Below are 21057 nucleotides of genomic sequence, written 5' to 3'. Positions count from 1 at the left end.
CTATTTGCTAGGCTTTCGCACAAAAACACGAAGGCAAAGCTGCGCTTGGCAAACACTAGCGCGAACACGGCAAAAATCAGCTCTATAAACAGCAATAAGAAAAAGTAGAAATAAGCTTCGAATAGTTAAAACATTCCGCTACGTCTCGGATTCGATCTACGACCAAGAGATTATGCCTCTCACACGCTAACCACTCCGCAACGAACACTTAAAATGTCACAAACACTATCCACAAATGAAGCAGAGAACAGATGTTTGAAATTTCCAGTGCTATAGAGCGTCATTATGGCAAAAGTGCCACCAAATAATGAACACTTTGCCTCCAAATAATGAACAGTTTTATTTGCGAGTTAAGTTAGAAAAAACGAAGATTCGTACTAACACACAACAGCTTGCGAGCGTTAGTACGAACCTTAGTTTTTTCTAACTTAACACGGCTAGTGTAAATATATGTATAGATATATGTAAATAGATTTTGGCTAGTGTAAATATGTTTAACTTTTTGGAGCTGGCCGCTGAAATCACGAATATATCAGCAGCAGTCAAAATCTTTTCAGGTCTGAGCAGGAAAACTTAAATGCGAGCGCATAACGAAAAATGCCAATCTCAGCCTTATATAGTGGAATAACTGTAAAATAAACTAAGTTGCAGAAAATTAAAAGGAAAGCAGACAGATACAAAATCAAACAACTAAATTTGCTGATAAGTGCGAAGAGAAAAAAGTTTGACGTGTAGTTTTTTAGATCGTAATTGTAAATTAAGTCAAGCAAAAAAGAATCGGTCTTTGTCCTTTTAATCATTGTGGCTGTACATCATAAATGTACCTTTAAAAAATCAGCAAGCTATTCAAATTTGTTAGTATCAGCAGATAACATTACTTTGATTCGTGAATTTTCGTCTAATGAGTGTTAATAATAAAAGTCCAATTTATTGAGTGAACCGTCATAATGCTAATAAATACAAATGCTTCAAAAAACCTTTGTTTTGATTGAACTTTGTCACTAAACGCTTGAATTGACTTAAGATGAAAACAAGGCAAAAAAAAAGATTTTTTGAGCTTCAAATTGAGCTAATTATAAATAATTGAATTTGAATATGAAGATAGAAGTGTTTTAGGTTCGCTGTTAACCTGCAGTTTAACTGAATATGGCGATTTGTGCGAATTGGAGGAAGTGAAATGATCATTTTTGACGATCAATCATCATCGTCATCTTCTTCATCTGGGCTTTGCCCAGGACCTTGCTGGACATTTAAACTGGGGTCATTTGTGTTTGATCTGGCGAGTAAATGTTTGGTTTCGTTGGAATATTGAATAAGACCTGGTGAAAAGTTGGGAGTTCTGCGTCTGATGAGCATGTCAGGGTTGTCCATCATCTCACAGAGGAGTGCCTGGTGATCCTCTTCCAAAGGAGCAATACTTATATCTCTGGTGGCTCTGAACTCACCACAATTATTCAGATGCTCATTCTCCAGACGAAGGTAGTTCCACATGAACCTACGAAACACTTCTAGCACCGATAGGACACACGTTAGAAGATTTGAGTCCATGAAGCCGCCTACAGTACAGGCGTAGCTGAAGCACCATGCAAAGCGAAGTAAAGAGTTCTGAACAATGGCAAAGTAGTAGAAAGCTTTACTGGGGTATACTGTTTCTTCTCTCAGCAGAGCGTTGTGGCACCAGTCTCCACCAACGTCCCCAGAATCAGCACTTGAAGATGGGGAAGAGGTTGAAAAGGAAAGTAGACCCCAGTCCATTTTCAGATCCCAGCTGAGAGTATAACAAGACGACATCACACATGCGAGAAACCAGCAGACAAGTAAGGGAGTGTAGTGGAAACCGTGATTCTCTTTATACAACGAAACAGCAGCTGATAACGAGACAACGACAAAAGTTGTCGAATATTTGCCTGCATTGACCAGATGCGGATGAACTTTCTTTGTGGTGTAGTAACGCCTGAGACACTGAGCGAATCGGAACCAAGCCGGCAACATTGCAACTATGATTCTAACTCCGTATCTGTAACTGCCACATATTTTAGTGTCATCGTTCTGCGGTGTGATGAACCAATCGAGCTCGAATATATAGTAGCAAAAGAGGAACTCCATGTCTAGCAACATGGTCGATAAACTGTTCAGTTGGTCTGCAAGCCAGAAGTCTGGAAAACTGACAGGGAATAAGGGTGCTGTCACTATCCGGAACAAGTACCTTATGAGCCAGAATCGGGCTTTGTATTTAAACGAGTGAATTGGGTTGAATAAGAAGAAAACGAAGAACGCAAAACACGCTAAAGGACTCACGAATCTGTCGACTCCAATCACAGGTGAGAACAAAAACAAGATTACACTCATGCACCATACAGTTGCTAGGAAGAATGCGACTTCAAGCAACTCGTGAAACGATATATGATCACGTGGGTCCAGTTCAAAAATAAGCACATGATTGACTCCGTATTTGCGCCAGCCAAATGTGTTCACACCTAGGAGTCCGGTTAAGAAAATGACCAGGAACATTCCTCTGTAAATAGTGACGTAAGCACTCCAGGAAGAATCTCTATGGTACTCGCTTACAAATATTGCGATAATAATGATTGCCACTGACATGAAAGCGACACTTCCTGAGAAGAACCCCATGAAAAAAGTAGTTTTGGGGGACTCCTGGTCGACCAAAGGTGGCACTCTTAACCTCTTCATGGCACGAGTCCTGTTACCTTCCTCCAACTCTGAAATATACGTTTCTTCACACTCGTGGATTAGCTTATCAATCTGCTTATTCGTGTAGAAAGGTGCGCTCTCCACTTTGTTCACTCGGAACCCAGTCCCACTGTCCTGATCAAATACCTTGTCATGCTTCTTCAGTATCTTGCGGAACCCGGTGAAATTCAGAGACTGATAATTCTGCAATAAAATCAGACTGAGATAGAACTCACTAAACGCCAACTTCAAATCTGAAATCTTCCGAGCATGCTGAGCCAACACCTTCTGGCGTTTGTCAGTGACTATAAGAGTTGCCGGGAATATCGAATCTTTTCTGGTTGATGCCCTGTTCTTAATGGTCGAAATCGTGTCTTCGGTTCTTCGACTTTTCGCCAACTGTAACTCCGAGTGCAAATTGGCCCACTTACGATGTGCCTCTGCGAGCTTTTCCGAGAAAAACATGTTGATCTTGTTCAGTTCTTGTTCACACTGTGTGAAGAACTTTTGATCAAATTTGGCGTAGTATCTTCGAATAGTCTCTTCGTCTGAGGTATCGGGAGGAGGTGCTTGTTCCTGTGCGTAGTAAAGCATCTCTTTCAGATACTCGTAGCGCACATACTGCTTGCGCCATTCTGGGGTTATATGGGCGCTCAAATGCGCGGCAAATTTCATTGCCTTCTAAAATATTTTTCAAAAATGTTGGTACGTACATAATAATAATTACAAGAAACTTCAAGCTTCTGGAAAAGCAATTAACTCGTACGATACAAAACCACTTCAAAATTGAAACTTCAATTTACTAAGTTCGCTAAACAGGAATCTGAATGGTACAAAATGAATTCAACTTGCTGGCGCATACCGCGGTTGCATGTATTCAGGAGAGGAGGAATCTGTTTCCTCATGGTTCTTTAGCCTTTTACGTCATTGTTTTCTGGCTTCTGAGGCGGATTGCCTATTCGTTTTATCAACTTGGACTGATTGACTAATCGCAAGATTTTTTTGGCGGGGGTGACCTTGATTAGTCCTCTGGAGGTATCCCGCCATTACTCTCTCTTTCTCTATCCTCTAGATCCTGATCTTGGGTAACAATTGGGGGTGAGTGGTGTTGTTGGGAGTGGGGAGAGTCTGCCCCATTTGTGTTCACGGCAAGAGAGAGATGAGGGGGAAGCCTCTGGGATCCCATCAATTGATGAGCGAGTCCATTGGTATTGACGGGAACTATTGCCATCGATGTGCTGCCATGAGCTCCTGATAGCAACACACAACTTTATTCTAAACACGGGCGGATTTAAGAGGGGGAGGGTATCCAGGGATGGACGCTAAAAACTTTCTAAAGGCGCCTTTGGCGCCAATATATACTAACTTTGAGCGCGCGCCGAAAAAGCGCAATTTTTTGGTCAAAAATTTCCAAAAAGTGCCTTAAAATGCCTTTTTTGGCCTGTTTTTGTTTTCAAAATTTTGGCTGCGGCGCAGAAAATTTAACCAGAACAGGGTCTTTTCAATGCTTGGTGCTTTGGGAGAGCTCCGAAAATCAATACCTAAAAAAAGGTCGACAAAATTTTCGAAAATCCGCCGCCCCCTCGAAAAAATCCTAGATCCGCCCTTGATTCTAAAGTAAGTAAATTTGATTGATTAAAGGATGAAAGGTTATCACGTGTCTTTGAGAGCAATTTGGGTATGAAGTCTTCTACAAATTAACCCAAATTCATGCTTGTTGACGTTTAATAGAACACCATGCATTTTAACATCGCGTAAATAAAAAACTTCGCGTATCAATTGACTGTACAACACGACACGATAAAGCCTTAAATATTGGCGGGAGCGATTCCGAAGATTAGAGCTGCTCAACACGTGGGGCGCCTGAATGATGAAATTGAGCGTGCTTAAAAAGGGTGAAACTTATTTTATGTACAATTGTATTACTGCTTGATTATTTCAAGCAAAGAGTTCATACCTGATGCGCCTCCAGCACTGCTGCTGCTGTCCGTGCTGCCATTCATATGCATATGCTGTGCATTGTGGATCTGCTCCTGCAGCTGTTCTGACTCTGCCTCTGTCATCAAGTGTCCCGCAGCTTGTGGCTGGTCTATGTCCGTGTCACTGGCTGCCTCTGCCAGATTGGTCGACATGTTCACCGGACGACACTCGAAGTCCACATGTCTGGATCTGGCCTCCTCCTTCTCCCAAGATAAGTGCACGAATGGTCTCTGGATGTAGTTGTAGACCACTTCTGGCCTATAACACAAAACATAGCCAACTGACAGTCGGAAAACAGTAATGAACGCAAGGAAACTGAAAAAAAAAATCAGCAGGACCTATTATATAAGAGTACTCACTACGTTCATTACTTTTAAAAAATCAGCAAGACCTACATAAGTGTACTCACTACGTTCATTACTCTCACAAACCACAATTACGCAGATTAAATTTGGTAGATGCATTTATAACTATCCATCTAATCGAGAAAATAACCGGATCATTATTGATGTAGCATCTAATAAAATCTGTTATTTTAATAGTGTTAGTGCACAAGTATTCCAAACATTGAATATTTCTGCGCTTGATCGATATAAAGCTTATTAAAAGACTTCTCAGAAACCCAATCTACATATTATCGGTAACCAATTCACAGCGTATTAGCACTTAAACGGAATTGAAGGCCGATCATTTTTTCCAAGACTAACAGCAAGAGCACTGATTAGATTAGAAAAGTAAAGAATAGCGAAAATTTGTTCGATGTTATAAAAGCTGTTTTACACCAAAAGGAAATCAAAACAGGTTAACTTTTTCCGACACACTGTTTTCAGTTTTCATCTATTCACGGCGTTACGCAAATACATATTGCACCCACTTAAATGCATGCGGCACTTAGGCAACCGATTGTAATAGAGATCATGTTTTCTTTAATGTCGTTCAATATTATTATGATTATTATTATTATATTGGATTTAGTGATAAATCACAAGGGGTTTCCCCCAAAGGTATTTCTGTTAAAAACGAGTCTACAGTTGTTTCGATTGCAGTCGCAAAAGGTAACCCAGGAGCAAGAATTGCTTTCATTGTAAAACGCATGAAGTATTCCCAGAACCATTTCAACAAGTCCGATTTCAGGGTGGAGGAGAAAATATCAATGTCATCAGGTAAGCGATTTGCTGTTCTAGTAGCTTGGAACCAAAAATTTTGCTCACATAAACTTTTCAAGGGCCTAATGCTGGTAAAACTGACTATAGGACCATGTCGCAATACTCGAGGTCTCGTTTGGGTAGGTTCTTGCAGGGAAAACCCTTGCGAAGGCCCTTCCCGTGAGTCCTGAGGTGAATGGAAGAATTGAATATGCTCTCTGAAGTTGTAATCGAAGTAATCAGTCACAATTTTCCGCAGAAGTAAAAAGGTGTTCAGTTGGATGTAATAAGCAACTGGAAGAATGTTTAGGAAGGTTAGAGCACTGGTGTAGCTCATGTGAGGGAGACACCACTTACAGAATTTTTTCTGTACGTTTTCTAGAACTGATATGTTTGTCTTAGATAAGGCGCAACAATTTGATCCAAACAGCAATGATGGAACAACCATGCTTTTGTAGAGGTTGAGTTTGCTGTAAACTGGCAGACTCGACGTGTTTCTTTTGAGCATGTGGAGAACTTTGATGGATTTTGCGGCAACTGCTTTGAAATGATTGTTCCATTTAAGATCGCTACGAACAAGAATACCAAGATCTTTTTGAACATCTGTTCGAGGAATCACTTCGCCGTTGAAGTTATATGCAGTATCGTTGTTTTTACCAAAATGGATGTGAGTACATTTTGCGACGTTGAAGGGCATTTTATTAGCAACACTCCAATTATAAGTAAGAGAAAGCTCAGACTGGAAAGAAGTCGAACTATTAGTCCGAATAAACTTGGAGTCGTCAGCTAGTAAAAGAGGCTTCGAGTCAGCGCACGTTGATGGCAAGTCATTAATGAAAAACAGGAATAGTAAAGCTCCAAGTACTGATCCTTGCGGAACCCCGCTAGTTACTTCAATTGGGCCAGATATTTTGTCTCCTACTTTAATTCTCTGAGAGCGGTTGTTCAAATATGATTTGATCAATTTGAGAAATTTTCCACGTACACCATATTGAAAAAGTTTGAATAACAATATCCCGTGGTCCACTTTATCGAACGCTTTCTCAAAATCGGTGTAAACAACATCAATGGAATTTTCATACTCAATTTCTTTGTAAAGGTGATCGAGATATATCAAAAGTTGAATTTCGACAGATCTTCCTTTCCGAAAACCAAATTGTGCATTGTGTATCAAGGGCTTGAAATGATTGTATAGACTTCGAAACGTGCATCGTTCGAGGATCTTAGAAGATATATCAAGAAGAGATATGGGTCTATAGTTGGTTACATTTCGCTTGTCACCTTTCTTGTGAATTGGTGTTACTATTGCAGTTTTCCATTTCTGTGGGAAGACACATGTCTGTTTGATCTTATTGAAAATTTGACTCAGGGAGTGGCATAGTGCACTGGCGACATTTTTGAACAGCGCTGGGGGTAGATTGTCGGGTCCACGTGACTTAGTTACGTTGAGGTCAAGGCAAATCTCAAGAATAGATTGTTCCGAAGTATCAAAGGTATCAATGATTTGATATTCGTGCGCTAAAAATTGGTTGCTTTGAATTGAGTCCTCATCATCTAATGATGATGATAAGATGAACACGCTAGAGAAGAAGGAAGCAAATAGATCAGCCTTAGACTGATCTGAGTAAGCACATAGTTTATCTAGATAAACGTATGACGGTATGGTCGTTGTCTTAAATGTTCGAAAATACTTGAAAAGCTGATTTTTACTCCTGTTGCTGGCTAGTTCATTCTCATAGTTTTCCTTGTCTTTTCCTGTCAAGACTGTAACCTTTTCATTCTGTTTAGTAGTTTTCGGATTCGATCGACCAAACTTTTTCTCAAAAGTATGCAAACGCTTTATCTCGTTCGATGTTGAGGATGTGATCCATGGAGGCAGCTCACTGCGGTGCTTCGTTCGAATGGGGACAGTTTTGGAGATTATATGCTGTAACCAGTCATACCATTCCGAGAGTAAAACATTAGGGTTTGACCAACAGTGACCTGTGAAGGGATTTCGCGATATCTGGAGCCTCATAGCTTCATAATTAGCTTTGGTGTAGCTGAAAACTTTTCCGGGTGTTGTGAGCTTAGGCGAGTAAAGAACTGAAGATATAACAAAGGCGACAGGTATATGATCTGACAATTTACTAATGTTGCCTGTTACAGGTTTGATGTCAAGAACATCTGTGCTAGGCGACACCAAAACCAAATCTAACGTTTTTTCACGTTTTGTAGGAAACTGAACAGATTGGGTGAGATTTAGTTTTTCAATGCCAGTAATGAATCTTTGTTCGTCGGGAAATGTAGAAGAATAATCACGCCAGTCAATATCAAAGTTGAAGTCCCCACATATAACCACGTTTGAATATAAAGGGAAGACACTTTCAAGATAAATAAAGAAGTGTTCAAGGAATTGGTGGTCTATAGCAAAGGGACTTGTCCTAGGAGGAAAGTAACAACAAACAAATAGCAAGGTTTCAGAAGTGGACGAGACTGTACAAGCTGTGCAATGGTGGACTATTTCATCAGGAAGGCGAACTGGTTCCGAACTATGTTCATTTTTTATTCCAATGAGAATGCCGCCATGACTGGAGTGACCATGATCGTTCATTTCACGGTCGGTTCGGTAAATATTGTATTGATTAAGAAATAGTTCAGAGTCACTTATCTCAGATGTTAGCCAGGTTTCGGTTAGGCATATAACGTCATGATTGCTCTTGAGAATATAATTTGCGAAAGAAGTTCTACGATTTATATTAATGAGGCTTCGTGTATTAAAGCATAGGGCGGATAACGGGTGGGTGTTGGAAGTGGTGTCAGATAGTCAGTCTTCTAACTGAACTTTCACTCCATTCTTGAAGAGCTCGAGAATTTTAATTTTCAGGTCTTTGGGTTTAACATTTTCGTTGTCAATGAGAAATCTGCGTTTTTCTAGTAGCTTTTTCTCAATCTTGATTTCGTCTGGTTTCAGGGATTTTGACAGGTAAACTTTGTATACTTTTTGGTTGTAAGTATTGGAGTAGTCTTTTAAGTGGGTTGCTCTTGATAATAATCTTTCAGATATTAACTCGTTACTAAATTTGACGATAATTGTCCTTGGTCGAGTGCTTTCAGGCTTGAATGGTCCAAGTCGCTTAATTGAAACAACAGGTTCATTAGTATCAATTCCTAGATGGGTTAAGACGCCATTTACATTGGTAACTTCATGCTCAAAAATATCCGATCTTTGAGCTTTGTTATCACTTGCAGAGATGAATTCAGGGATACCACTAAAACGGAGTTCTTTTGCGTATTCAACACCATTTTTGTTTAGCAAAACATCAGAATATGACTTAGCTTGGGGATTTGAAGATGATTGGCCGGAAGAATCCAGTTCGGGGCGACGTGCACTTATCTCAGATATTCTCAGATAAAATATTCATGGTTAAAAAACGCCAAATACAAGCGTAGTTCGGCGGCCGTTAATACTAGCGTAAAAATGACTAACTTGCTTTCAATTAAAATCTCAACAGATTATTTTTCATATTTTAACGTTCTGACAGTCCCCTGTCGGAAAGAAAAATAGCTCTTTGCAAGGTATCGCGACAACTAACAAAACTTAAATGGTTTTGAAAATCGGCATTGGCAAATAGAGAACGCTAGCTTCACTTCGCTTTGGTGCGCTTGCATTCGGAACGAGAAGGAACGTGCGTTTGAATCAGTGGTTGCCATAAGATTGCTTTTTTGACAAAGAGGGGAAGCTGCGCTTCGCAAACACAAGCAACAAAACTAAGTGATAAAAATAAAACCAGAAAAGGTAAAAAAAGGCCTTGAAATTCAAACTTCTATTGGGCGGATTCGAATCTAAAACAAGGATTTGGAGTCGCGCGTCCTCTCATCTGCGCCACGGGCCCTTGAGATTTTCCTAATACTTGCCTCCATTAAAGCAGCAATATATGCTAATGAATTGCCAAGGCTACGCAGCAAAATTATCAACAAATACAAAGAGACGCAATTTTTGTTTAATTAATAATAAATATATAATACACTACAGGCATTCACACTAACTTTGCATGTAATAAATTGGAAAGCATAAAGACAAACTATGCATTTCAAAAAAATTGCCAAAAATATGCAGTTGGAAAATTTCAATACAGAGGCCAGGCTTTGCTTCGCAAACACTAGCAAGAACACGACAAAAAAATCTATAAAGCGCAATTTAAAATAATTAGAAATAAGCTTCGAATTAGTAAGAAATCGTTTACGTCTAAGATTCGGACCTAAAGATTAAGAGACTCACACACAAGCCACTCAGACATGGAAGCCTAATAGACACCAAAAACTAGTCACAAATAAAGCAGAGTACAGATGATATGCAATTTCCAATGCTACAGTGAAATTTCCAAATAAAGAAACACTTTTATTTGTGAGGAAGGTTAAAAAAAGAAGGTTCGCACTAATAAACTAAGCTGATGGCTAGTGTAATTATTGTACTGTTGTTTCAAATTGTACGCATTTTAAATAGTATACGAAACAGTTCATTAAAAACATCCGACCCTACCCAGGTTCGAACCCTCTTAATTTGCTGCTGGTCTCCTTCCCTACCTCTACGCTACAGAACTATGATACCTTAAAGCTAAAGTGCTATTTGTAATTTAGTAGTCTGTTTTAATATCTTTAGCATTGGCTTTACTTAATAGCTGGATCAGAATGAACACATTCAAAGTGAACACATTTTGTCGCAACAATTGCATCGCAACAATATTCGCGACTTAGGTTGAAAAAGAAAGTTCATACTAAAACAAAAGCTATATCAACTGTGTTAACTTATTGCGAATGTCAAAGCATGGTATCAAAGAGCAGTAAAAGTGCCTTCAAAAAAAGCACCAAGACTTTTCGATTTAAAAAAAAAACAAAAAAAATGCCGCCATTGTGTAAAATTCAATTATACCAACTTCTTTAACTTTCTGCGCGTTTTTGAAGTTCTTTCATCGCATCACGCACAAAAAACGACGCCAGTTTGAAGAAAATATTTTCTTTGTAGTTAATTTATGAATGTGGCCGGAATATTCTGTTCTAGTTGCACAGAAACCGGCGAGACGTCACGCTTTTTGTTAGCTGTCGATTTCCTAGTCTTTAAGTTGTTTTTTTGTGAGATCTATCTGTTTTGTTCGCTTTTCAGTTCACCCACCTGCCCCTGTTTGTAGTCTTCATCTTCTCCATCTGAGTAGGAAAACCTTCAATGCCCAGTTTGATCTTCTTCAGCCCCATGTCCTTCAACACATTCTTCGCCACATCTCTGTTCTCCACATACTTGAGGAACCGGCAGAGGTGATCGTCTCTGATCAGAGAAGCCTCCACTTCCGGCTGCACCTTGGGGGGAGGGTACTCTTCATCCCAGTCCACCATATCTTCACTCATGATCACCACCACGTGACACTCTCGCTCTCCTTTCATAAACAAAAACACAACACTAATTCAGGTATTAGACCATAGATTTCAAACCCTCTTGACAGAAATCAACGGGAAAATGCTTTATCCACGAGAGAAAAAAAACTCAATTGCTTTACTTAATATCAAAAAAACTTGTTTGGTCTCAATCAGGGGCGGATTTAGGGAGGGGGAGGGCGGACGCCCCCCCCCCCCTCAGGGATTCGACCCTGCCTTTGCTACTTTTTAAGAAATCAATTTTTGGCCGACCAACCCTAAAATTTTTCTAAAGGCGCCAATATATACTATCTGTTTAAGGGGGAACGCGCGCCAAAAAAAACGCGATTTTTTTTGTCAAAATTTTCCAAAAAGTGCCCACAAACAGCTTTTTTTTAACCTGTTTTTTCAAACATTTGCCTGCGGCGCAAAAAATTTGGCCGAAACAGCGTCTTTTTAGTGCTTCAGGAGAGCTCGGAAAATCAATTTGGTCGACCTAAAAAAAAAAGGTCAAAACTTTCGAAAACTTTTTGAAAATCCGCCCCCCCTCGAGAAAATCTTAGATCCGCCCCTGGTCTCAATACCTCGAAAATTAAAGCCACACCTGTTGTGTTAAGCTTTCTTTTAGTTTCCCTCCTCACATCGTTCACAAAAAAAAAGAAAAATAAAAAAATTTGAAAAAAACAGCCGACAGACAGTTGAAGAATCAACGAACTTAAGGAAACCAAAAAAAAAAAGATTGAATTATTTCGAAAGTCAAAATTAATTGGAAGAAAAAAATATTACGGCTCTTTTTCCTCCCTCCCCTTTTTCCTCCTTTCTCCATAATTAACCTTGTAAGACCGCTCGTTAGACCATAAAATTCATGTTTGAGTGAGGTGGGGGAAAAAGGAAAAAGAGCCAATAATACATTACAGCTCCTTGAGTTTAAAGAAATTGGCTTAATTTGCAAAAAAATGGATCAAAATTGAACTGAACTAATAAGAAATCAAAAGTCAAGCTGCTCAAAATCATATTTGAACGCGAGCTAATTTTAAGACTTTTCCTAAAAATTGCGGAAAAAATCTCAACCTATAAGTGTCTTCACTGCGCTCTTTGTCTTTTTGTCACTTGAAATCTTGAAAATGTATTGAAACATTTAATTTGTCACTGTGGCACAAAACGTTTGTGCTTCTTGCACAGCAACCAGCTATCCTTGTTGCTTTCTAAAAAAATAATTGAAGCACCTAGCGTACACTTTTCACACAGAAACCCATAACTGTCTCCATCATGATTATCAAGGAAAAACTAGGTTTTTATTGAATACATAACATTTACCTTTTCTTGCTAGCTGGAACACGACTGGTCGTATGATGTTGTCCACAAACTGAGAGAACTGCGACTGTGCGCCCTCATTGGCCAGTTCGTGCAGTAGGGCTGCCATGTTCGCTGCTCGCACTGTCTCGTCGTTGAAAGGAATCAAAAAGTAGTCACAGGCCGCTTTAACCTCAACCACCTATTGCAAAATTACATTTATTTTCTATTTATCAAAAACATATACATGAAAAGTTTGATCCAGTAATTTTCCAGGTGGCTATTATTGCTACTATTAAGGAGACTATTATTGGGGTGGAGACTTTTATTGGGCACTATTATTGAGGTAACAAGATCAACTCCCAAAAACTTTTCTGGATAACAAAACAGCCAACTGACAGTTGGAAAAGCGTAATGAACGCAAAGAAACAAAAAACTAGTTTATTTTTTTTTAGAAATTTAAAATTTGAGCTCTTAGAATTTTGCGAACAATTTTTGCTGAGCCTTTTTTGGCAAAATTAACCTAATTTGAGAAAACTAGATCAAAAGGTAAAAATCATATTTCGCTGGTTAATCTGATAATTAAATTCTGTTTTTGAAATTAGAAGTCGATCACGTTTTTAGTGACATTTTTGCTGTTCGATAGAGAAGTTTGCCTTCCTTTTCACTAAGGAAATGAAGTGAACCTAGAAAGAAATCAGAAGTCAAATCGTGAAAAAAAAACTGAGCGTGAACAAATTTCACGACTTTTCCTAAAAACACAAAAGAATCAAATAGACCTAAATAAGAGTTTTCACTACAAGACTTCGTTCATTGACATTTAAGCATGCAGTAATATTATGAGACGAGAACAAGACTGGTCGTATCAATGAAAAGCCCTGATTTTCCCGTTGCCCTTCAACGTTCTCGCGACTGAAAGGGATTCAACTGATAGTTGGCTCTGTCTATAAAAAAACTAAGACACACCCGAACACAAAACTCCAACCCATATTGGGAGGTCGCAAAAACAATACCCTGTAATTAGTCTTTTTCATTTGCTATAAAAATCCTCCAAGATAACAGCAGCCAAAGCAAACTAAAAACGAGCACTAGCCTGTAAGTTTGCAGGTATACGAATATATCCAAACTTGTAGAAATCAATAATGAGCCTGAACACCTCTTCGCTGACATAACTTCCTTTGATCTCGTATTCTCCTTTCGCATTCTTCTTAGTCAAGTTGTGGTCCAAAGAGGGTCCGAACATCCTGCCTAGCATCGTGTTCGGGTAGTTCTGGAAGATAGCCGGGTCAACTGTCATCCTTTCTCCGTTTACATTGAGAACTACAACTCTGTTACTACCTACAAAAGCATCAATTAATTAACGCTTAAAACTTAAAGAATTGATGAAAAAAATGGACTCAATAGAAGAGTCGTATAAGACTAAGCTCGCTAGAGTAATCAAATCAAACTGTAACACAAAGGCAAATCGTAGCTGTGCAACACTTACGATACGACACAAACTTGGCTTTGCAAGCTAGCGGCTACAAAAAGAGACCAAACTCTTTATTTTTTTTTGAAAAAATGTCGAAAAAACTTAATCTACAAAAATTGCCTACGTTTGTCTCGAATTATGTTCATTTTGAGGACAACATGGCGATAAACATAGACCCCAGCGTTAATAAGGCATTCACAGCCACTTACTGAGCGGCAACTAAGCCAACAAAACTTGCGTAGACGCCGGTTGATACGAAAGCAAAATTTTCGTCAAAAAAACTTTGAGATATAAAGTTTTGAAATTCGAACTCTTCCTGAGACACGCAAAACCATAAAATTTGTTTTGCCTTTCAAACGACGCAAACCTTTAAGCTAAGAAAAAAAAACTTTCCAATTGAAAGGAAATTGTCCAATTAGAGTTGGTAAATTTACAAACTATTGAACAACTTTCCAATAACATTTAGAAATGCTTAAACCAAATCAAAATCCATGTTTTGAAAAAACAGTCGATAAAAAATAAGAAAAAACATGACCCGAAAATCAAGCTTTTCAAAAAAGTTACTATTTCCATACATATCGAAAAAAGCAAGGCCCGGCCGGGACTCAAATCCCGCACATTATGAGCCCAAGTCATGCGCTTTTGAAGCATAATCAATTTCTTGCAGACTGGTACGAAAAATTGATTAAACAAAAAATTTAATTCCCGATTAAAAGTAACTTGCTCTCGCAAATAAGATTAAATGACAGTTAAATTTAAGGATTCCCTTGTTCATCGAAAAACTATAAACTCAGAATGAAATAGAAAAAACCCGTAAGGACCAATAAATACGGGTTATATTCAAAAGGCAAAAAAAAAACATGAAAAAACAGACTATTCAGTTGCATTCAGATATAATACAAACATAGTCGCATACCTGCTATGCCCACTTTCTGTCTCATCATAGTCGGGGTCGAATTAGCGGACGACATGACCGAAGGTACTGGACTCGAACAGGAATTCATCAGACTTCGGTCTCTATCTTGTACACTACTACTGGCATACGACACAACTCCTGTGGTCGTTTGGCTTCCTGGAATCGGTAGTAGCACTTGAGGTCGTTCTGACTGTGGCAAGGCGCAAGTATGAAAGTTGGATCCCCTTATAGATGGTGGAAACTTTTGGAAACTTCTGTATGGTTTTTAATTTTACTTTCAAATAATAACAAAACTGCTCGTATCAGGGCGAAGCCCTGAATGTTCCGACTGCCTTTTAGGGTTTATGGAGCAGCAGTAATAACAAAAAAAAATAAATGAAATAAAATAAAATGAAAATTGTTTTTTCCAAAATTTGAAATTTTTAATGAAAATCATCCCCCCACACGCCATATAAAGTATAAGAAGATAGATTTCGTTTCTTATGACAAATCAATTATGGAAATAAGCTTCGTTTAACCAATTTGGAACGATTTATAAGACGGATTAAATCTCCGCTTACGCGTTAATAGCGCGAATTATATCGCGCGTTAATTGTCCCAAATTGGTCAAAATGGCAATCTTTAAACCCTCATAACTTTACGAAAAATGATCACAGGTGAAATATCTTTTCAAATTTAAGCTCAGGACAACAATACCTTTTGAATGATATAAAAAAATTCCGTCAAAAATGGCTAGTTAAAAAGTCGAAATTTGTCTGAAGAAAAAAAACCCACCCCGTGCACAAATATTCCGTTACTTTCGTATCGAAAGTCGGAACAATAAAAAAGACATATATACTTTTCATGATCTTAACAACTTATCAAAAAGCAATTGGTGCTTCAAGAATTTTCAATGCCTGTTTAGTTCGGTAACTGAGTTTCCAGTTCAATCCTCAGTTCGATGTGGTTACAGAAAGTTTCAAAGACTCATATTATGCACAAAATGTCTTTCACCATGTTAGAGGTTTTCAGAACCTCTGTTAATTGTTAATGAGAGTTAACATGTTTTTTTGTGATCACTGCAGATATTAAATTTCTAAAAATCTTGACGAAATTCTAAAAATTGGTCGATAACAAATTCAAGTTTCACGTGAATCGCAAATCGAGACCCAACTTTCATAACTGTACCTGAGGCGATGTTGATATAGGGTGAACTAAATGATGGTTAGAAGAAGTTTGAGATACAATTGAGAAGTGTTGTTGCTGTGTATGAAGCTGTTGTTGGTTTGTGTTTTGGCTGTTTGCAGGAGTGTCTGTGAGAAAAAGTCTAGTTTGAGTCACATTCGAGCTTAAGTGCTGCGTGTGATGAGTGTATTGCTCCATCCGCAGCACACAAATTAGGGATTGCGTCGGAAATTATTGCGACATTTCCATGGTGCACAATTACTTCATTGCATTTCTGAAAGGTTCAAAGGGTTAAATTACAACAACAAATACACCCTTAAACTAAACAAGACTGCTCGTACCAGGGCGAAGCCCTGAATGTTCCGACTGCCTTTTAAGGTTTATGGAGCAGTAATAACCTAATTATCATTAACAAATTAAATGTAATAAAAAAATTTATCTAAATCATCCCCCCACACGCCAACTAAACTACAAAAGAATAGATTTCGCTCATTCTAACAAATCAATTATGGCAAAAAAGCTTCTTTCAACCAATTTGGAACGATTTCTAAGACGGATTAAATCTCCGGTTACGCTTTAATAGCGCGAAATATAATGCGCGTTAATTCTCCCAAATTGGCCAGAATGGCAATCTTTAAACCCCCATAACTTTACGAAAAATGATCACAGGTGAAATACTTTTTCAAATTTAAGCTCAGGACAACAATACCTTTTGAATGATAAAAAAAATCCGTCAAAAATGGCTAGTTAAAAAGTCGAAATTTGTCTGAAGAAAAAAAAACCCACCCCGAGCACAAATATTCCGTTACTTTCGTATCGAAAGTCGGAACAATACTTTAATTCTTTAAAGAAAATTGGAACCCACAATTCTTGACAGCATCGCAAAGTGAAGTACAGTGACAAGAACGCTACATGTTCATAATTTAAACTTCTTGAGAGAATTTTTTGTAGCCTTGAAATGAATAGCTGAAATTTGGATACTTTTGCACCTCCCAATAAAAATTCTCAGAGCAATGAAAATCTGCGCCCAATTAAATATCAAAATTATGAAGCTGAATTCCCTCAACACTCTATTTAAGCACACCGCGATAAAGGAAGAAAAAAAACTATTCAAGAAGAAATAATAAATGGTGAAAAGAGATGATAAAAATTATAATGCTGAAAATGCATTGCACGTCAAGTTAGGGTCAAGTTAGAAAACGTTTAAAACAAAAGCAACGCAAACAAATAATTGTTTCAATAAATTCCATTTTCAACCCAGTTTCGCATCTCGCCGGAAACTCTTCTTCAAGCTAGTGCACCGCACTTTGAATTCCGATTATACTCTGATAATGTCAAACATTCTATATCAGAGTTCACCACATTGAGCTATTTCGATCGGAAGTTTCGGTTTGTTATTAGGTCCAGTAGGCACGTTTTCAATTTTTCTCACAACTAAAAGACCATCTAGGACTTTTCCAAACACGACGTGTTTTCCATCTAGGAATTCACATTTTGTGCATGTGATGAAAAACTGACAACCGTTCGAATGTGGTCCACTATTAGCCATTGATAGTATGCCTGGGCCTTCATGCTTCGCAGCTCCTAGATTTTCATCTGCAAACGATAGTCCATAAATACTTTCAAGGCCAGTGCCGTCGCCTTTCACGAAGTCACCACCTTGAACCATGAAGTCTTTGATAACCCTGTGAAACACTGAACCCTTGTAGCCCCTGGGGAGTCCGTCTTTTCTGTACTCCCCCGTGCATAACTGGCGGAAGTTCTCGGCTGTTTTGGGAACCAAGTCTGCAAATAGTTCCATCTTCAGTCGTCCCACATCATTGCCACCAATTTTGATATCCATAAACACGATAGGGTTGTTTGGATCTCTCACGTTGAAATTATGCCACGTCATTTTACCTGAAACTATACAGCTTTTTTAGACAAGGATTCTCAATTACAAAATCATGCCAAAATTACCAAACTAATGATAGAACTAAAGGAACTTTGATAATAATTAGAGCAAATTTTGAAAGAAGATTGTCATTTAAATACAATTTCTGTGGCACATAAGGCTTGATAAATAAACTATCTACAAATCACTTTTTAATTTATAATTTGTGGACAACTTTGAAATGAAGAACTATTTTTCGCCTCAATGCATCTTCTGCTTTTTCTTGAACTGCCAAGAACTAAATTCAAAAATTCATCAATGAAATACTGCAATTTCCAACAGATAGAAACATTAGCACTTATATATTAATTAAATTTAAATGATACTTTCTTTTTCACTGATTTCGAAAAGGAGTTGTAAAAACGCAAAGAATTAGGCAATTGTATTCTGCAATGGATGATTTATTTCATGGGTCCATATCTTTTCTTTTTATGATTCGACAAATTAATGTATTTGGCCACTTTAAAAAACAGCTTCTGGTTGCGATTGATGAAACACTGCGCCTCCCAACATAGCTTCAAGAGGACACTGTCTGAAGTTTCGTTCATTGGTATGTCTACACTGATTGGTGGGTTGAACCGGACATAGGGAATATCGCACATCTGGCACCAGGTCTGGGCTTGGGCCACTGGTCTGCCCTCGGCTACTGTGGCCTGGTCTATAAGGGTGGAAGTGAGTTGGATGAGGTTGGACACAGACCGGATTCCGTCTAGAATGCCAGAGGGCTTGTAGATCGAGAGAGATTTGGCCTCCACTGGTACGAAACCTGAAAAAACACAGCATAGCATCAAAAGTTATTGAAATTAATTCACCAATTTTATTTCATCAATAGTTATTGAATCAATTTTAGAAAACTTCATTGAAAATTCGGCATCCAAGTATATATAAAAAACATGCAGGCCAGTAAAACTTCGAGATTCTACAAAAGATCTTCAACCTACAGCACAAGCAACTAGTAGCGGATTTATGAATGGCGGGCAAAGGACACATTGAAAGGAGATTCTTGTTTTTGTTATTATATCCCTTGGCTCAGAAAAGCTTTCTTGAGTTACTTCTATCGCTCACTTCGCCGACCTTAATCCGCCTTTGACACTAAAAACTACATACGGCAGTTTCCACTTGGCAGTTTCCAATTACAGCCTATCAAACCAGTATTCGAAATACAAACCCTTCCTCAAATGATGAATCTGTTTCAGGGATTTATGACTTGCTGTAGGGCTATAATGGGAAAAAATCCAACATCCAGCAATAGAAACTATTCTGTTCACCTGTTCCACACGAAACCACACAGCCAATTCTGGGCGGAAAGTGTCCGTTGCTCACATAGACACTCTGGTGAACCCTGAACACCTCCGTCATCACATCCAGAGTGGGATTGTTGCACATCAAGCCCCCATCCAACATGCGCCCACAGGGGGCGAAGAATGTGGGGGCGGCGGAGGTTGCCCTGAGTACCTAAAGAGAAAAACTCATCTGCAAATTGTAGGTTTGAAAATAAGCAAACTTACACCAACACAAAATACAGTTATGAGGAAAAACCTTGAAATGACAAGCGACAATATGAGTTTGATGCAACAGACAGACAGCAGCTTTTTTAAACTAAAAATTTGAAGCAATCTAGAGGAGGAATTTTCAATCTTAACTTTATCGATAGCATAATACGTTTCAACATGTTAATCGAAACAGGTGCAATAATTTCAGATTCCAAGTCATCAGATAAATTCCGATTTTCAAGCATTTGTAGCAGTGGCGTTTAAGATTCGAATGTATCATTACCTGCCATATGAGTTGTTTGTGTGGGGGGTCTGTGGGCGGAAACTGGCCCTGGTGGGTGAGGTCTTTTGTGAGGCAGGTGTTGGGGGAGTTGATATTTGAGAAGAAGAAGAGGTCGGGTGGCACTCTGTCTCCAAGCACTGTGGATATGAGCACCTAATACAAGAAGACTTCATTTCATTTATATACCAATCAATCGCATTTCAAATGTTTCAGACAAATAGGCAAAGATAGCTGGGAAAACTATGAATTTTCTAAATTTTATAACTTGAGACTTTGAGAAGACGCGACATCTGGAAACACTGGTAATTAAGGGATATTTGGTAATTTCGATACCAAATGTCCCTTGTTACCAAATGTCCGCAGCTTTTCAGAATGCATTTTTACACTGGTTCGTAGCATTAGTTTTCAGTTATAGACGGTAATGAGAAAATTTGCCAACTAATGGTTGCAAGGTTTACCAGCAACAAAATCCTAGAATAACTTTTAAGTATTATCAGTCTGAGGAAAGCATATACAGACAAAATTATATCCTTGGCGTGTGAGGCATATGGGAGTTTCTTGTCAAATCTACTTACGGGATCACGTAGTCAAACAATTTGGTAGTTTTGGAGTAAGAAACTATCGCTAGGACAAACAGTCTGATAGACAAAAAAGGAAACAGTTTAATGTCGTAAATAGTCATTGCTGAAGAAATGGAAAATCTTGTCAACACATACAAAGATAACAAGGATAGCCAGTTACTGTGCAAGTACACTGAATGATCCGATCACATTCATAAAAAAATTTTAAAACTTTTATTTTTCAAATTAGTTTCGTTTTTAGCGGTTGGTGTGATTCGAGAATTATAAGATCGCGTAGAGAATTAAGAAATAAGGCATATTCGAAAAAATTTGTTTTCAAAAATTGAATACCAAACAAAAAATTTAAAAAAAAAATTTTTTTTTTCTTTTTGTACAATGGTTTTATTTTTGTTTGAAAACCTTTATTGTCAAATAAGCGCTAAAAAAACATCCGAAATTGTTTTCTGGATAGTAAAAACAAGTTTTGTGATCCTAAAATTAGTTATAAAAATGGTTAATTTCCATAAGACGAACGTTACTCGATCGCGTTTTTCGCTCGAAATTGAATTAAAAATCAAAAATTTTTTCTCGACACGGAGAATTTTTTCTCATGTCCTTCGAATCACAACTAAAAGTGGTTTAATATGATATACCACTTGAATCTCTCCGATGAATATTTGTGGTAGCTGATTTTGCGGGAAAAAAACAAGGATATCCGGTTACTGTGAAAGTAGCACAGA

At 38.2% G+C, this 21057-nt stretch overlaps 5 protein-coding genes across 5 annotated transcripts in view; 1 reads left to right on the top strand and 4 right to left on the bottom strand.

The window, feature by feature from the left end:
* The window catches only part of LOC134854663 (uncharacterized), a 275825-nt gene that overhangs the window by 56863 nt on the left and 197905 nt on the right, over positions 1 to 21057 (top strand). The gene's annotated exons all lie outside the window — the stretch shown is intronic.
* On the bottom strand, positions 1038 to 3456 carry LOC134854665 (solute carrier family 53 member 1-like). Its single transcript, XM_063871015.1, has one exon. The coding sequence runs from the start codon at positions 3364 to 3366 to the stop codon at positions 1195 to 1197; it is 2172 nt and encodes a 723-aa protein (XP_063727085.1). The 5' UTR covers positions 3367 to 3456; the 3' UTR covers positions 1038 to 1194.
* Positions 3471 to 21057, bottom strand: part of LOC134854667 (BTB/POZ domain-containing protein KCTD20-like) — a 150893-nt gene continuing 133306 nt past the window's right edge. Inside the window, exons 2-8 of the mRNA XM_063871016.1 lie at positions 16052 to 16324; positions 14885 to 15074; positions 13591 to 13835; positions 12522 to 12699; positions 10969 to 11227; positions 4649 to 4929; positions 3471 to 3942 (exon numbers count right to left, since the gene is read on the bottom strand). Of these exons, the coding sequence (XP_063727086.1) occupies positions 3713 to 3942; positions 4649 to 4929; positions 10969 to 11227; positions 12522 to 12699; positions 13591 to 13835; positions 14885 to 15074; positions 16052 to 16246 (1578 nt within the window). The 5' untranslated portion in view covers positions 16247 to 16324 and the 3' untranslated portion in view covers positions 3471 to 3712. The remainder of the gene's footprint in view (positions 3943 to 4648; positions 4930 to 10968; positions 11228 to 12521; positions 12700 to 13590; positions 13836 to 14884; positions 15075 to 16051; positions 16325 to 21057) is intronic.
* On the bottom strand, positions 16871 to 17951 carry LOC134853824 (peptidyl-prolyl cis-trans isomerase H-like). Its single transcript, XM_063869742.1, has one exon. It carries the CDS (start codon positions 17940 to 17942, stop codon positions 17397 to 17399), a length of 546 nt encoding a protein of 181 aa, XP_063725812.1. The 5' UTR covers positions 17943 to 17951; the 3' UTR covers positions 16871 to 17396.
* The window catches only part of LOC134853823 (85/88 kDa calcium-independent phospholipase A2-like), a 38618-nt gene continuing 35797 nt past the window's right edge, over positions 18237 to 21057 (bottom strand). Inside the window, exons 12-14 of the mRNA XM_063869741.1 lie at positions 19758 to 19910; positions 19250 to 19436; positions 18237 to 18747 (exon numbers count right to left, since the gene is read on the bottom strand). Of these exons, the coding sequence (XP_063725811.1) occupies positions 18383 to 18747; positions 19250 to 19436; positions 19758 to 19910 (705 nt within the window). The 3' untranslated portion in view covers positions 18237 to 18382. The remainder of the gene's footprint in view (positions 18748 to 19249; positions 19437 to 19757; positions 19911 to 21057) is intronic.

This window comes from Symsagittifera roscoffensis, chromosome 9 (genome assembly GCF_963678635.1).
Source record: "Symsagittifera roscoffensis chromosome 9, txSymRosc1.1, whole genome shotgun sequence".
Classification (NCBI taxonomy): Eukaryota; Metazoa; Xenacoelomorpha; order Acoela; family Convolutidae; genus Symsagittifera; species Symsagittifera roscoffensis.
This window is presented reverse-complemented; position numbering and strand designations above follow the sequence as displayed.